This window comes from Sminthopsis crassicaudata, chromosome 2 (genome assembly GCF_048593235.1).
Source record: "Sminthopsis crassicaudata isolate SCR6 chromosome 2, ASM4859323v1, whole genome shotgun sequence".
Classification (NCBI taxonomy): Eukaryota; Metazoa; Chordata; class Mammalia; order Dasyuromorphia; family Dasyuridae; genus Sminthopsis; species Sminthopsis crassicaudata.
The window spans coordinates 29486436-29503943 of record NC_133618.1 but is presented as its reverse complement, the minus strand read 5'-3'; the positions used below and the strand labels follow the sequence as shown (position 1 = coordinate 29503943).

Sequence of the window (17508 nt, the reverse complement as noted above, 5' to 3'; positions counted from 1 at the left end):
GTGATTGTGTGTGAGTGTGATTTTGTGAGTGTGTGTGTCAGTGTTAGTGTGTTGGGGGGACCAGCTGTCGGGCACATCTGTGGCTCAGTCTCTCTGGGGGAGCCCAATCTGGGCGGACGGCGGGGCTTCTGCGCCTCCTTCCTGGGGCTGCCTCTGTGTGGGCCTTTGACCTTTGACTGTGGGGGGGATGCTCCGACCAGGTTTATTTTCCTGACATACTTTACCCTGATGCAATCTCCAGCTGAACTTTCAGAATCAGTGACCTTTTCTCACAGGCCAAAACCCACGCTCTGGAATTCTCAAGCCATTGGCAGATGCTAAATATCAGTGACTCCATTCAGGCAGCCGGGCCTAGGAGTTCCAAAGTTTGGGTTTCCTCCCTAGCCTCTCCCTGCCTCGTTGTTTCCACCTGTAAAATGGGGACAGTGACTCCTCCGGCTCTTCCAGCACTCCCTGAGACAGGGTATGGGAAGCTTGGGAAATATGGTCCCCCTGGGGAGTTGGTGATGGGACTGGATGGACCCTAGAGCCCCCAGAATCTGAGATCCTCAGCTGTGAGCCCCCGAGTGAACTTCTTTCCCCTTCTGAAAAATGAGGGGCTTGGCCTGGAAGGGCTCTGAGATCTCCTGACAGCTTGTAACCCACAATCCCGTGAGCAGGTTCAGTCAAATTCAAACCCAGGACCCCCGACTTTCAAGCTGGCGTTCTTTTACTGGACAGAGCTTCTCCTGAGAACGTAAGAGACGATGATGTGTCCCTGAAGGGGGAAAGAAAGCACATTTTAGAGGTCCACTTGATTGTGAAGGCTGCCGGCTGCCCCGAGTCACGTCCCAGCGGCCGGCTGCTCTTCAGAGGAGCAGGGGTGGCAGGGCCTTGTTTTAAAATAAAGGGTTTTTGAAAGCTTCTCTTCGCTTCTGGGCGCGAGTCCTGAAGCAGCCCCGGCACATGTGGCTTTGAGAAGCCGCAGGAGGGATTCCAGAGCGCTGACATCAGGAGGAACGCTATGTGGCCTGAGCTGGGATTTTTTTGGTACAATGAGGTCTCCCAGAAGTAGCTGATGAATGGAGGGCTTTTTCCCCCCTCTCCAGTCTGGGCTGCTCGGTGTGCGTCTGTGTCCTCACGTAGGCACTGAAGGCTGCTCTCTGTGGCTCCTCTGAGTCCGTGTTCCCAAGTGGGGGATGGGGAGAGACTCCTCCTGCAGTCCCCTCCCCTCCTGTGTTTATAATCCTGTGCTGGGGGTCCCTCTCAGGCCCTGCCCTCTGGTCTTTAAGAGTAGCTGGGAAGCCAGATTTATACAGGTAAGACAGATAAGTAATAACATGGTGGCCAGAGGTTAGGGAGTAGGAAACCAAAAGTATCCTGGGTATGGAAACAAAACTAGGGGGAGGTGATAGGGCTGGTGGCCCAAGGCAGAAAATTTAGAGGTGCAGCAGCACCTTCCAGTGTGGATTCTCCTTAATGCCAGTGCCTTCCCTCTGAAATTATTTCCGATTGATGCTGTGTACATCATTTTTTGGGACGTTGTCACTGGGATGTTGTTTCTCCCATTAGAGCATGAACTCCTAGAGAGCTTTTTTTTTTGCCCTACTCTGTATCTGTCTTCAGTGTTTAACAGCAGGGGCTTAATAACTGCTGGTGGACTCACCGATGGGAAGCCTGATGGTGAGCGTGTCTTCTCGGAAGTTGAATTCCGAGGGTACCCAGCCGCATCCTCCTCCCTCTGGCTCCAAGAGTACAATGATGGCTCTGGACACAGGACAGTCAGAGGAAGATCTTAGTTGAGGGTCCTTAGTCTAGGTAACAAAACACTGGATTTGGAGTCAGGGACCTGAGTTCAAATCTTTCCTCTGGCCTCAGTTTCCTCATCAGCAAAGTGGAGTTGTTCAGTTATTTCAGTTTCCTCTGACTCTCTGTGACCCCCTCTGGGGTTTTCTCAGCAGAGATACTGGAGGGATCGGCCATTCCCTTCTCCAGCTTATTTTAGAGATGAGGATGCTGAGCCTCAGGGCTTGGTGCCTTGCCCTGATCACACAGATGGTATGATCCCAGCTGCCTCTGATTTCAAACCCACTACTGTTTCCCTTCTGCCCCACCTACAACAATCCCTGAGATAGGTATTATTAGGCCCATTCTATAGATGAGAAAACTGAGTCTCAGAGAAATAGGATAATACGATCAGGATCATGGAGAGGCAGCACCAATCCAGCCCTGGCTTATATCCAGATGCTCCATGTGGGAGCCCAATAAAGTGAGACTCAAGTGAAATGAGAATTCTGGGAGAAAGGGAGGAGGGCAGCTCCTGTGCCAGCTTTGGACTGAGTCCTCCTGTCCGGTCTTTGACCCCTCCTCCCCACTTTTCATCTTCTCCCCAGACTTTTATCCACAGGACTTCTTCACCCTGTCCTTTCAGCCCATCCACAGCTCCCGGGAGGGGTAGAGGGGAGGCAGGTGAGCAGCCTTAATCACTCTGGCCCCCCTTGTCCTCTGTAGGAACAGAGTTCTGGGCCTGGAGCCGAGCTGGGCAGGGGGTGATGTCACAGGACAGCACTCCCCTTGGTTTTTCACTCTGTAACCCCCGCTCCCTCCCTCCAGAGGTGGCCAGATGGCCAGTGGGCAGGCGGGCCGGGCACCTGGGGCCCAGGTGTCTTGGCTGATGGGAGGCTCTGCAGAGCTGGAAAAATGCAATCCTGCCAGTGGCGGCCTTCCTTCCGCTCAGCGTGCGAGGGAAGCGGGCCAAATCCCGGCGTCCTGGGGATGACAGATTTTCCACCGCCTTGTGGGGCTGACCCGAAATCGCTGAAGCGATCCCTTGTGAGTCCAGGCTGACGCTCTGATTTATGGAGCTGGGGCCAGAAGAGAGCGGCTCTGCCCTGGGCACCCACACAGTGGCTCTCTTCAGCCTGAGGGCCCTGCAGAGTGAGTTCCATGTTGGCAGGCCTGGCAGCGGCTGGCCCTGGGCTCCCTGGATTCCTCTCCCCCTCCCTCCCATTTCCAGCACCCCCCACACACACACTGCCCGTCCACCCGCCTCCGCCGGGCCACCACCCTCACGCCACCTCCTTGTCCTGGGATGCACCTTTCTCGCAGCTCCCAGAGACCACCTTCTGCCTCTGGGTGGTTCTCGGGATCCACAACTGAGAACTTTGTCTTATTGATTAGGAAACAGATGGCATGTAGATAGTAAGCACTTAATAAATGCTTGTTGATTGATGTCTGTGTGGGGGAAAGTGACTTTTTTTTCCTAGATCATTTTTCCCTAGATCATTTCTCTAGGGAACTCCCAGTGTGGGAACACCATCACTTCTGGGAATGGTCCATTCCGAGCCCCACCCAGACGCACCATGATGCTCCCCGGCTACCTTCCTGCCCACTCTGGGACAGGTAACTGAATCAGGACCACAGAGGGCAGCGGTCATTTCTGCTTTGGAAACCCTGAGTGACTTTTCCTCCCAGACTCCTCCATTCATTCATTCATTCATTTATTTAGATTTTTTTGGACTAAGTAAAAGAGGAGATTCTGTGCCTCAATTTTTCCCCAACCTTAATCCCTACGTGGGTGTTGCCTCAGTCAAACCGAGATCTGTGGGAGACCTTAGCTTAAAAAGGTCGAGGTCTCCCATTCCATCCGGGGCCATCTCCTAAATCTGGCCGATGGACCCAGACGGCTCTGGAGGGGAAAAGGAGAGCCAGCCCTCCCTCCCTCAAATCCAACTCCCTTGCACGTCCCGGTGTCGTCTCCCTTTGTTGTCATCCCTCTGGATGGAGCATCACAACTGGAATCAGGAAAACCTGGTTCACATCTGGCCCTCGCACTACCTGTAGGACCTTTGTCGAGTCACTTTACCCCGTTTGTCTCAGTTTCCTCATCTGTAAAATGATCTGGAGCAGAAAAAGGCAAATTAGTATTTTTGCCAAGAAAATCTTAAATGGGGTCATGAAGAACTGCACATGACTGAAGCAAGCAAACACCGACAGATGACTTCTGAGATCCCTCATGGGATGGAGGGGAAGGGAGCCTGTGGTCTGTGTGACCTCGTGTTGCGAGACCGCCAGGCTCTCTGTGAGACTGCCTAGGGTTGCCCTGCCTCTTGGTGTCCAAGGGGGACTTGAACCCTGGTCCATTCTAACCCTCTGTCCAGCCCTCTCTCTGCCTGCCATGTTGCCCCTCCTAACTGGGATAAATAACTTAAGCGGTTGTTGCAAGTTGATCTACCAGGCCCACTCACCCGGCGCTCTGTCCATCACCCAGAGCACCTTGAGGGGAAGCGGTCCCCTGGGTGCCAGGAGTAGATCCGGGATCCCCATCCCCAGGACGGCCCCTTTTTCCCCATGATTCTTCAGCTGTGGGTATCCTGTACTGGGAGCCCCAAGAGAGGGGGCTGGAGCCTGGGGAGGCTAATTAACATTCTGGCCCAGCGTGCTTGACCTCTGAATGGCAGATCTGACAAATTCTTACAAGGCTGGTCACTCAGAAAACGTTCCTGGGGCTCAGGCCGCTGACGTCCCTCCCAGCTGTGGAAAAACTTAGATCGGGCCTGTCATCTCCTGGGACACACGCCCCACGGACTCCCCAGACACCATAAACCTGAGACCGCCCGTCGTCATCCTCCCCGCCCGGACTGTCTGCTGCTGACCGGCCTGGTGACCTTGGGCAAACTCCTTCCCCACTTGTTTTCTCAGATGGAAATGAAGCATTTCTGGGGTCTGTGATTGAGTTCGTGATGATGGAGATGTCACGAGGGGAACTACAGCGAGGGATACTGAGGATCAGAGGGGTTCAGCAGCCAAGTGGGAATCAAATGCAGATGTTCTAACGCCAAATTCACTGCCCTGTGCTAGCATGATCACTTTACAAATGGGGAAACTGAGGCTGAGCGATTTTAAGTGACTTGTGTAAGGTCATAATGTTCTACCTGCCGGAAGCGGAACTCTGACCCTGCTGTCCCTGCCTCTGAAGCTGGCTCTCTGCTCCATGTCTCACAGCTTCACCACAGTACTCATTGATAAGTAGATTCATTAACTCAGAGAGTTTGCAAAATGCTTTTATGAGGTAGGTAAGCATCTCCCTCGAGCATCACCAACCCCCGGAGGTGGCCGTGATTATTATTCCTGTTTCCTAGCGGAGAATCCGGCTTGGAGTAATTCGCTGCTTGCCAGAGGTCTTGCAGCAAATTGTTTCAGAGTGAAGATTTGAATCCAGGTCTGCCTTACTTAAAGTCCCCACTCTTTTCACTATATGTCAGATGTCAGTCAACTGCGTGGGATTTGTAGACCATGAGGCATGACTTGGAGGGGAGGGAACTTAGCAGGCTATCACATCCACTCCCTTCACTTTACAAATGGGGAAACTGAGGCACGGAATGGTGAAGTGGCTCGCTCAAGGCTGCACATTAAGTATGCGGCTGATACAGGATTCAGACTAAGGTTTTCCTGACTGCAAGTTGAGGGCACCATTCACTTTAACTCCATCAGAGATCGGGGGTTTTGTGGTGTTCATCCCATCTCCCCAAAAAGGACGTAAACTCCTTGAAGGGATGGGTGTCTGATGGTTCTTTGGGATCCCTTCCTGAACAGGAAACAATTACAGGCATTTATTAAGTGCTTATGGTACACCACGTGCTAGGAGACAGGGACACAAGGGTTCCTCATTCTGGAGCCTCATTCCGACTTCTCCCAGGCCTGAAATATCCTCGATCCTCTCCGTTTCCTGGCTTTCCCGGCTTCCTTCAGGGTCCCAATAAAATCTCCCCTTCTACAATGTCTTGTACCTCCAGTGCCTTCCCACATTCGTATCTCCAGTGGATCCTGTCTGCTCTTGGGCACACATAATGCTCTCTTTCCTCTCAGATGAAGAGCTTCTTGGGGCAGATTGGGGTTATCTTGCCCCTTCTTGCATCCCTGGGCTGGGCAGCGCCTGGCCTGGTGTCCTTTGCTGGCTCAGCCTGCCCTCCGTCAGCAGGGGGCCTTGGCAGGGAGACCTGCCCGCCATCCATAGGCCGTTGCTTCCGCTGACCCTTCTCCTTCCCGTCTCTTTAGAACATGAACATCCAGGTGGACGACATTCGGATCCGCGCCGTCCTCTCGGCGTACCGGAAGCGCACCCCGGTGACGGAGGGCTACGTGGAGGTGAAGGACGGCAACGGCTGGAAGCAGGTCTGCGACAAGCACTGGACCGCCAAGAACTCGCGCGTCATCTGCGGCATGTTCGGCTTCCCCAACGAGAAGAAGTATAACACCAAGGTGTACAAGTAAGTGGGAGCTCGGGCTGCTGGGCCCTCAGGAACGGAAACTTCCTTGGGGATGTGGCCATGGGAGGGAAGGGTTTTGCGCAGGGTTCCGCCCTTCAAGCCTTCCCAGGGTCTCCCACCTGGTCCTAGGAGGGCAAGCCCCATCGGGGGCTGCAATCAGACAGCTGAGCTCCCTGTCTCCAGGTCCCCAAACCTTCCCCATTCCAGTGATCTCTTCAGATGAAGGACAAAGCCATTGTCCCCATGAGCAAGGCTGCTCAGAACCGAAGTATTTCTTACTGGGAGGGAGGATGACTACATTGTCCGTCTTTCTGCCTTCACATCGTGGCTGTGGAACAGTTCCCCACCATAGCAGTTATCTTGGCTTGTTTGCCTTGACTCCAGAGAAGCCAGGCCTCCCCTCGTGCTCCTGAAACAGGCCCAGGTTTCTGCTTCTCTGCCTTCCCCAGCCCGGTGTGAGGCAGGATGGGCTTTACAGGTGGGCCATTGGACAGAGAGGAAGGCTTACACATCTTCCCGAATTTAGATCCAGCTGTGGGACCCTGGGCAAGTCACTTGACCCCATTTGCTCTGTTTCCTCATCTGTGCAATCATCCAGGGGAGGAAATGACAAGTATTTTTGCCAAAAAGACTCAAAATGGGATCAGGAGGAATCAGACACGAGTGTGAAAGATGTGAACCGGGCATTTTAAAGTTCTGTGTCCTGGACCGGGGACTCTTGGCTGAGAAAAGAAATAATTAACAGACATGGGGAAAATAGAACAAATACCAAATTGCCATTTCCCCAAACAACTCCCAGAGCTGTTATTTCCGTGGTTGCTGCTAAGCTTGGGGGATGGGGTGGAGGAGCACCCGGCTTTAGCCGCTCTCCATGGCAAAGAAAGTGAGAAACAAGATGGGGGAGCACAGGGGTGCCGAGGGCAGGAAAGAGCCTGAGCCACTCCAAGGAGTGTCCCTTCCTGGAAGCGTTCACTCCCTCAAGGGCTGGGACTATCGCAGCTCCCATTCCTCTGGACACTGTAACATGTACCCCGAGAATGATGATGATGATATGATAATTTAGATGGTATTTTGGACATTGCAAAGCATTTTTCATATTTTTTCAATCTCGTTTAATCCTCATAGCAACCCTGGGAGATAAGAGCTATTTTATATCTTTTACAGATAAGGAAACTGAGGCAGACAGAAGTTAAGTGACTTGAGCAAACATTGACTAAAGGTATCAAAACAAGACTTCCTAAGGAAGCTGACATAGACCGTAGAGCTCGACGTCTAGCTCGCTCGTGTTACAGATGAGGAAACAGGCCAGAGACTAATAGTTAGCATTTATGTATTATTGCTTTATGGTCTGCAAAACCCATGACCAACTTTTATTTATTTATCAAAGATAAATATTATCATTATCATTAATTATAATAATTATTATTGCTTAATTATTAATATTAATAAGAAATATTATATTTTAATCTTTTAATTTATTATTTATTTATCAGAGATTGGTGCTATTATTATTTCCATTTTACAGATGAGGAAACTGAGACAGACAGGGAAATGACTTTCCTGGGGTCACACAGCTAGTCAATAGCAGAGCTGATTTGAACCCAGGCCCGCGGTTCCAAATCCACCATTCTGTCCACTGTATTAGAGATCTGAGCCTTAGCGGAAGCTGGGGCTTCTGAGAGGTAGCGGCATTAAGGGAGAGCATCCAGACATGATCGTGGGAACACCCAGGGTTGAGGCCGGAAGGGACTTTTTGGGTCACCTTTGCCCAACCCCCTCATTTCACAGAAAAGGAAACTGAAGCCCAAGAGGCAGTCACCTTCCAAAGCACACAGGTGTAAGTAACAAAGTTGGGATTTGAACTCAGATCTTCTGGCTTTCCCCTCTGGCACTAGCCCAAGAATCGGAAGATCTGAGTTCAGATTCTGCCTCTGACACTTACTATATGGCCATGTACCATGACCTTAGGCAAGTGGCTTCCCCTCAGCCTCTTCCCACTCCAGTCCACTCAGTTCTTAAAGTGATCTTTCTAAAGCATGGAACTCAGCCCACACATGCTCAGTAAATTCCAGTGGCTCCCTATTACCCCCATGATGAAATATAAAATCCGGTAAGGGCTTTCCCTTACGCCCTATCCTCATCCTTCCTTTCCAGTCTTCTTCCATGGTCCCCCCTTCCTCATACTCTGCTCCAGTAGCGTTGACTTTCTGGTAATTCCTCACCCATAATTCTCCATTTTTACCACTTCTGCGCCTTTGCACCGGCTGTGAACAATCAGCCCAACTTCCACCTTTTGCAAGAAGACTTTCCCAGTCTTTCCCCCTCCACAGCTGCCTCCCTTGGGAGATTGCCTCCAACTTACCCATCTCTTGTGTATCTAATAAGTGTTTGCATGTTGTCTTTCCTTTAGAACATAAACTCCTTAAGAACGGGGACTGTTTTTTGCTTAGCTCAGTGTCTAGCACATAGTAGGTGCTTAATAAAAGCTAGTGGACTGACTGGTTAATGGTTTCTTTATAAGCCCCTCAAGCAGCACTTTAAGCCTGGGATCCCCCAATGGATTTTTGACTTGGAGCCAGGAAGACCAGATTTCAAATCCTGCCTCTCCATGTGACCCTTAGCAAGTCATAAAACCTCAGTTTCTTCATCTGTAAAGTGGGAATAATAAGGTTGTTGTGAGTATAAATGAGATTAGTTTTTTGTAAAGTGCTATATAGATGCTGCTTATTATGATTATTATTGTTGTTGTCATTTTGATGATGATGATGATGAGGTATTATGTACCAAACAACAACCACAACATACAAAAACAGTGCCCAGCCTCAAGAAATTGGCAGTCTAGTAGGGAAAACTATACATAAATAAATACAAGATCCATCTGGATGACAGCATCTGAAAAGGTCTTGACCAGAGCCTTGGACCAAATCTAAGAAGCTGAAATTGAATAAAAATAAATGTAAACTCTTATATTTGGGTTCAAAAATTCAACTTCCCCAGTTGCAGATGAGGGAGTTCTGGTTAGAGGGAAGGAAACCTTGTGGATTTTAGATTCAATGAGTCAACCATGATGTGAAGGAGCCAATGCAATCTGGAGCTGAATAAAGAGAAGGGGAGAGTCCAGGACGAGGGCCGTCCCTGCCCAGCCTCTGTCGGGCATTCTCCGTAGTACTGGGTGTTGAGTTATGGGCACCACAGTTCAGGAAGGACTTTGATCATCTGGAGAGTGTGCAGAGGGAAGCCACCGAATGGTAAACATCTGGAGAGGATGTCATCTGGGATCATCTGAAGGAACTGGGGGAGGTTAGCCAGAAGAGAAGACTGGAGGAAGGGGAGCCTCCAAGCATGGAAAGGACTGCCAGGTTGGGGAGGGGGGGAATTAGCTCTGGAAGTCCAGACCAGGAGCCTGAGAACTCTAGGCATCCCGGCAGGAAAAACAAGGAGGTGCCTCTGAGTGCTCTGTAATCAGACCTTTTGTGAAGGTCTTCCGGCAAAACCTTGATAATTACCCATAATTACCCATTGATAATTACCCATAATTACCCATTAATAATTGCAAGATGATGAGGATTCTGCGCAAGGACAGCTGGACATTCTGGTCTCTGAGGTCTGTCCCCCCTCAGTGATGGGTCTCTCAGACATCACTCCAGTAGGATTCTGGGACATTGTGGCCACTGCATAATAATTGCAATGAACACATTAACACCGTTGTGTTATGGCTCATACTATAGTGAAATAACATGGCTTAGGGCCATGATGCAGGAAGCAGCATGTGGTAATGGCCAGTGTCCTGGCCTGGGGGCTGGGAGGAGCTGGATTCAAATCCCCCTGGAGTTACTTACAAAGCCCATGATCCCCAGGCAAGTAATTTAACACCTCCTAGCCTCAGTTTTATGTACAAAATGGGAGAATAATAACTGTAGTACATTTAACCTTCCAACTCCCCAAGCAACCTCCCTCAGACAGTCAATCCACAAGCATTTCTTCCGCACCCTGGACGTGACAGGTCCTGTGTCAAGTACCTAGGATAAGAAGAAAGCAAAAATAAGGGTGCTGCCTTCCGGGACTCCTCCCAGACACAAATCTGTGTGCAGAGGCAGGATGACCCAGGGGAGAGCCCAGAGAGTTGGATTCAGAATGACCAGGTTCTTGTCCTGTTTCAAATATCAGCCATCCGACCCAGTCATTTAACACCCTTGTGCCTTAGTTTCCTTCTCTGTAAAATAAGAGGCTCCTTGGCCTCCAGGGTCCTTTGTACTTCGGAATCTCCAGTCCTGTGACAAGAGATGGCACAAGAAGGAAGAAGAGGGGTCTTGAGGTCTCATTTGCCCTCGGTGGCAAGCTACTATGGAAAGAATGAGAGGATTTGGGTTCAAATTCTGCCTCTGATGCTCACTGCATATGTGAGCAAAATCCCTGTATTTCCATGGGTCTCAGTTTCCTCATTTGTAAAAAGATCCTCCGAGGTCCCTTGTAGTTCTAGAGTGATGTCATCAGGAGGCAGTTAGGTGGTATAGTCAACAGAGCACTAGCGTTAACAGCAAAAAGGCCTGAATTCAAATCCTCCCTTCCATTCTGGGCAACTCACTGCACTCAGCCTCAGTTTCCTTAGCTGTAAATGCCTGTACCACAGGGAAATCAAGTGAGACAAATACAGGCCTTCACCGCCCCAGAGTCCCAGAGAAAACCGACACTGTGGTCCCCTGGTTCCCTCATATAAGGGAGATCTGGCATTCCCATCATTACTCCATGAAGTAAGGGTACTGTTCATTGAGAGCCTGACCACAAGCTCTTTCTGAGCCAAGAGCAATCTGCTGCGTTCCCTGTGTCCATCTTTGCTGACATCCCTGGGACCTCCCTCTGGCCCCCTCAGTGTGGAGAGGGAACATGATGTTCAAAAATGAGAGACGGGCCGGGAAGGAGGAGGAAAGGGGTGGGGCTGGTGTTAAGCACAGCACTGGGAGCAACACGCATCCCAGGCCCATCCTCTTGACTCATATCTTGTTGGTCCATCTCCATTCGTGTCTCATTCACTCCAAAGAATCCAAGAGCCGTCTGTGGGTCAGTCTGCCTCTGAGACCCGCAGGACATCCCAAGGGGCCGGGGCCCTCCCTCCCGCTTGTCAGGCTGCCCAGGATGCGGGCACATTCCTCAAGGAAGAAAGGCGTGTCGTTGGCACTGATTTTGTTTACAGTTTTTCTGGAATGTTGGAGGGAGTTTGGGGGAGAGGGACCAGACATTAAGGAGAGAAGCAGGAGGCTGGCTGAGGCTCTTTGTTCCAAGGTGTGACTCCAGCTGCCCTCCCTTTCCTGGGGTAATGAAGTCTTTCCTCCAGATATGAGAGCAAGAGGGAAGCTTCCATGCCAAGTCCTTGGCACTCCTGCCTCTCCTGACCCTGTCTTTACTGAACACTGCCAGCAGATTACTCTTCAAGCACAGATTTCTTCATTGTAATAGCTAATATTTATAAAATGCTTCATGGTTAATAGAGAGCTTTCTAAATACGATCTCATCTGATCCTCACAATCCTGACAGAGAGTGCTGGGATTATCCCCATTTGACAGATGAGGGTGAGACAGCAGAGGTAAAATAACTTTCCCAGCATTCCACAGTTAGTCAGTGTCTGCGGCCAGATTCAAACGGGGGTTTTCTGGCTTCCAAGGCTAGCGCTCTAACCACTGCACCACTTGGCTGCCTCTCTCTAGCCTTCCTCAATCGTTTGGATTTATACATATACGTGTGGTTTCCCCCCATTGACTTTAAGCTTCTTGTCTTCTTATCCACCAGAGACACATAGTAGGTACATAATAAATGATATGATTGATGAGCCAGCAAGGCACAGATGATCCTGACCCTTTAAACTAAGCTCTTCATCTCCCCAGGTCCCTGTTAACTCATATGTAAGATGAGACCAGAAGGACTTGGAGAGATCTTCTTCTTTTTTAAAATTTTATTTATAATTTTTTGACAGTATATATGCATGAGTAATTTTTTTATAACATTATCCCTTGTATTCATTTTTCCAAATTTTCCCCTCCCTCCCTCTACTCCCTCCCCTCGATGACAGGCAATCCCATACATTTTACATGTGTTACAGTATAACCTAGATATTATATATGTGTGTAAATCCCATTTTCTTGTTTGCACGTTAAGTATTAGATTCCAAAGGTATAAGTAACCTGGGTAGATAGACAGTAGTGCTAACAATTTACATTCGCTTCCCAGTGTTCCTTCTCTGGATGTAGTTGTCTCTGTCCATCATTGATCAACTGGAAGTGAGTTGGATCTTCTTTATGTTGAAGATTTCCACTTCCATCAGAATACATCTTCATATAGCATTGAAGTGTACAGCGATCTTCTGGTTCTGTTCTTTTCACTCAGCATCAGTTGATGTAAGTCTATTGGAGAGATCTTCTAGCTCTAAATCTCTAATTCTGCGGGAGACTGATTTTTTCAGCTCAAGCACTTTCAATACTTCCCTGTAGAATAGAGTCCCCCAGACTCTCAGAATTGGAAGGAACCACTTAGCCCCATCTAGTTCAATCCATACATGAATGAGAGCCCTCTGCTGTTCGGTTGTTTCAGTCAATATGCAATTCTTCCTGACCCCATTTGGGGTTTTCTTGGCAGTTCCTGGAGTGCATTGCCATTTTCTTCTCCAGCTCATTTTACAGATAAGGAAACTGAGGTAAACAGGGTGAAGTGACTTGCTCAGGGTCACACAACTAGTAAGAACTTGAGGTCAGATTTGAATTCAGGTCTTTATGATTTCAGGACATTGCAGTACCACATTATGGCACAGTGGAAAAATAATAAATTTTCCCTCCAGCTTTTGCTTAAAGACTGCTGTTTTGGGGAGCCCACCACTCTGATGACGGTCCGTTCCTTTAGCTAAGTTTAGTCTAATTTTTTCCTGATGTTGGACTTCAATTTGCCTCTTCTGTACCTTCCACTATCTTTCTCCTAATCCTTTCTTGTAAGATCAGGCAGAAAAAGTCAAATCCCTCTCTCCCAGAAACCCACAGAATTTAGAAGCAGAAGGGACATTTGATGTCTTTGGGTCGAATCCACTGATTTTTTCAAATGAAAACATTAAGCTGGGGCCCTGGGGTTAATAATAATAACCACCACAACTAGCATTTAGATTATGTTTGCAAATTGACCCCAATGGGGTCAGTGACATGCTTCCTTTCCAAAATAGCCCTGCAAGTACCGAAGGGGCCATTATCCAAACCCCTAGTTGTTTCAAACAGTCTGCATATGGCAGGAATATCCAGGAGGAGAGAGGGCCAGTTAATTGGGTCAGACAGTAACAGAGAGAAGGTCAAAGGAGAAATGGGGGGGGGGAAGGATTGAAGTTGGGGTGGGGTGGGGGAGGAAAGACATAGAAGATGAAAGCAGTGGCGGGTAATGGGGAAGAAAAAAGGAGGTCTCATTTAGTAGTCAGGAGAGGGGGACTTTGGACAGAGCCCTTTGGACGGTTTGGTGACATAGGAAGCCATGTTGCCCGGACAATTGAGTAGAAGATGATACCTTTGGGACAAATGATGGAAGAACCAGGAGAGGCCTTTGAGAATGTCCCAAAGGAATCATCTTCCGGGTTCGGTACTCCAGCACCCTCCCACCTTAGAACACAGGAATCTGGGAGGGTGCTGGAGTCCCGAACCCGGAATGTCCAGGCCGGAGGTCACCTGACAGTATGGTCTATGACCCTCCCACCCTGTGCTAACGGGTGCAGTTCCCTGGCCTGTGGCCTGTGAATGTTTGGGAAAGCAATAAAAGAAGGCCTGAGAGCCCTGCTCAGGGTCAGCCGGCCTTCCCAGCACAGTCACTCTGTCCGTGTCCCCTTCTCCCTCAGGATGTACGCCAGCCGGCGGAAACAGCGGTACTGGCCCTACTCCATGGACTGCACAGGCAGCGAAGCCCACATCTCCAGCTGCAAGCTGGGCAACCAGGCGGCCGTGGATCCTGTGAAGAACTTCTCCTGCGAGAACGGGATGCCCGCTGTGGTGAGCTGCGTGCCCGGCCGGGACTTCGCCCCTGGCAGCCATTCGGGCTTCGGGAAAGCCTTCAAATCCGAGGTCAGTACTTGAAGATGGCCACGGGGGCCCGGGGTCCAGTGAGAGCCCGGGGGGGGTGGGGAGGGAGGCCTGTAATTCTCCTGGGAAAGGGGAGAGGGAGAGAGAAGCTAGGTGAACCTCGAAAATCTCGGCTTATCGTCACTCCTCTGCTCTCCATTCCTCCATGCCTCCTGGGACCTAGGGAATGGAGGCCGCATGCTCCAGATCAGTCTAAGCCTTCCATAACCTTTCCCTTTTATTTCCCCTGACGACCGCTTATTGCATCAAAAAAACTGCCAAAGAAGAAGAAAGAGAGGGAGGGAAGGAGGGAGGGAAGCATTTATTAAGCGCTTACTATGTGCCGGATGGGGCAGGCTGGGTGACACAGTGGTCTTGGAATCAGGGAGACTCACTCATCTTCCTGAGTTCAAATCTGGCCTCAGATACTTTCTAGCTGTGGCACCTGGGCAAGCCACTTCACCCAGTTTGCCTCAGTTTCCCCATCTGTAAAATGAGCTGGAGAAGGAAATGGCAAACCATTATCCTTGCCACAAAAACAGGGTCCCAGAGAACTGGACAGGACTGAAAGGACTGAACAACATATGCCATAAATTACAAATGTCATTTGACTTGATCCTCACAACAACCATCCTGGGAGGTAAAAGGGCTGAGCTTCACAGCCCTGCTGGCCCCCCCTTCCTCAGTCCACCCTGAGAACAGAAAGTGCTCAGAGCTGCCCGATTCCTGACTCTCTTGGGAGCTGATTTCCCTGGATGGTGAACATGATCATGTATAGTCTGGATCCCAAATGTTCAGTCAGGGCAACGCCAGGGGGTCAAATTTTGGCTCTGCTCCTCACCAGCTGTGTGAGCTTGGATGAGAGGTTCATCAAATGGAAAATGGAAAAAAATAGATTCAACCTGGTGTTCCCTAAAGACCTGCTCTGCCATTCTGTTATAAGGTACTGTTCAGCTTCAATGTTATGCAGACAATTGGGGTTAAGTGACTTGCCCAGGGTCACACAGCCAGGAAGTGTTAAGTGTCTGAGGTCAGATTTGAACTCATGTCTTCTGACTTCAGGACTGGTGCTCTATCCACTGCGCCACCTAGCTGCCCCAATGTTATATATATATTTTAAGTTTCCTTCCAGCTCTGATTCTCTGTGTTTTGAGGTCAGTCAGTTAACAAATATTTAATAAGCACTTACTGTGTGCTACGCACTGTGCTAAGAACTAGTGATACAAAGAAAGGCCCTCAAGGAGCTCATGTGAGGGGGAGGGGAGATGTCCTACAGATAATTAGTATATACATGTTGTAGACAAAGTAGCTTTCGGAGGGGAAGATACTAGTGGCTGGGAGGACCGGAAAGGTCTCGTGCAGAAGGTAGGATTTGAGCAAAGTCTTGAAAAAGTGGGAGTCGAAAGTACTTTTCCTGTTCTGACATCCTCTGTTGGAAGATTCTTCCAGCTCTGGAGTTCTATGGACTTTGACATCCTTGGATTCTCCGTGTCTTCCATTCCTGACTCTCCAGCAGACATCTCTGAGCCCAGCTGCTGGGGAATCCCCGCCTTTCATCATTTAAAATAAAAGGGGTCAAACTGGAGCAAAACAAGCCCATTCCCCAATCCCCCACCTCCTCACCACACCCTCTCCATAAAAAGGCCCTCTCATCATTTTTCCCCAACTGTGTTCTCTCTCCCAGTCCGTGCCAGCTGACTGTCTGCCCAGTCCCCACTGGGAGGGGCTGCTGATTTTACACTTTGCCTTTGTTGTGATCTGGCTGGTAAGCAGCCTGTTGGAATGGACAAAGCTCTGGCTTGGCTGTGGGGGAAGAAAGGAAGTTTAGCCCAAACACAAGTGTGAGCCAGGAGGTTTAAAGCAGAAATCTAGAGGGAGAAGAGAGGAGTCTGCAGTTTGGGAGCCCCCTGCTGATACTGCTCTTGGCAAGTCAGAAACAGGTCTCTGGACTCAGTTTATCTTTTGTGTGTGTGTGTGTGTGTGTGTGTGTGTGTGTGTGTGTGTGTGTGTGAACTAGATTAGGATTCAGATGGGTGATATTCCCAATAGAGAAATAAGACTGCAATCAAGAAAACCTGAGTTCACGGGAAAGAACTCTGGGAGATGACTATGAACCACTACATAGAATTCTCGATCCCTCTAATTTCGTCCACCTGCATTTCTGATTTCCTTCACAGGCTAATTGTACACTATTTCAAAGTGCGATTCCTTTTTTACAGCAAAATAAGTGTTTGGACATGTATACATATATTGTATTTAACTTATACTTAAAAAAAAAAAAAAAGCTGAGTTCACATCCTGCCTCAAACCATCACTGGCCACTTAACCTCTCTCTGCCTTAATCTCCTCAAATGTAAAATGGGAATAATGATAGCATTTACCTCTCAGGTTGTCATTAGGATCAAATGAGATAATTGTAAAATGTTTCGCAAAACTCAAAGAAATGTTTCATTATTATTATTATTATTATTATTATTATTATTATTATTATTATTATTATCTATAAGATTTGTTTGGACTCTACCTTTTTGATCCCTTGTCCCCATTATCTTGTTTGGCGACTTCTTTTTTTGAAGTTTTCAAATGACTTTATTAAATTTTCGTATACATTATTTTTAAATTTTTATTAAATTTATTTACTTTGTTCCCCCAGTTTTCCCCAGTTCCCCCATTCAAAACATTTGTTTTTCATTTGTTTAGAACATTTTTGAGTTCTAGATTCTCTCCCTTATCCCCTTTGGGACTTCTTTAGCTGACTCAACTCACAAGTCAATTAAAAAGGAACAGGAAAATAGCTTAGAAAGAGAAAAGAATTCCTAGGGAACCAAAAAAGTGATCAACTGACAAGCATTTCTTAAGAGCTTACTATATACCAGGCATTGAGCTAGGCTTGGGAATGCAAACACAAAAAAGAAGTAACATCTGCCCTCAGTGGGGAGAAAACATGCACATAGTAGCTATGTATAAGTCACAGGGGAAGCTGAGGAGAGGGAGGAGGGGAGTCACCAGTTGCAGAAAAGGCACCTGAGCTGGACAAGTCTTGAAGAAAGATGATAATTTCAAGGATTGGAGTAAGGGAGCACCAGCATCTCAGCTAGGAGGTCAGCCATCCCTAAGATACTGAGCCTGGAAGTAGGAGAAAGAGAAGGAGGCCAATAGAGATGGACCATGGAGTGCGGGGAGTG

The 17508-nt window shown here is 48.8% G+C and overlaps 1 protein-coding gene across 1 annotated transcript in view; it reads left to right on the top strand.

The window, feature by feature from the left end:
• Positions 1–17508, top strand: part of LOXL2 (lysyl oxidase like 2) — a 138374-nt gene that overhangs the window by 64170 nt on the left and 56696 nt on the right. The window contains exons 4-5 of the mRNA XM_074285580.1: positions 6037–6248; positions 14104–14326. Of these exons, the coding sequence (XP_074141681.1) occupies positions 6037–6248; positions 14104–14326 (435 nt within the window). The remainder of the gene's footprint in view (positions 1–6036; positions 6249–14103; positions 14327–17508) is intronic.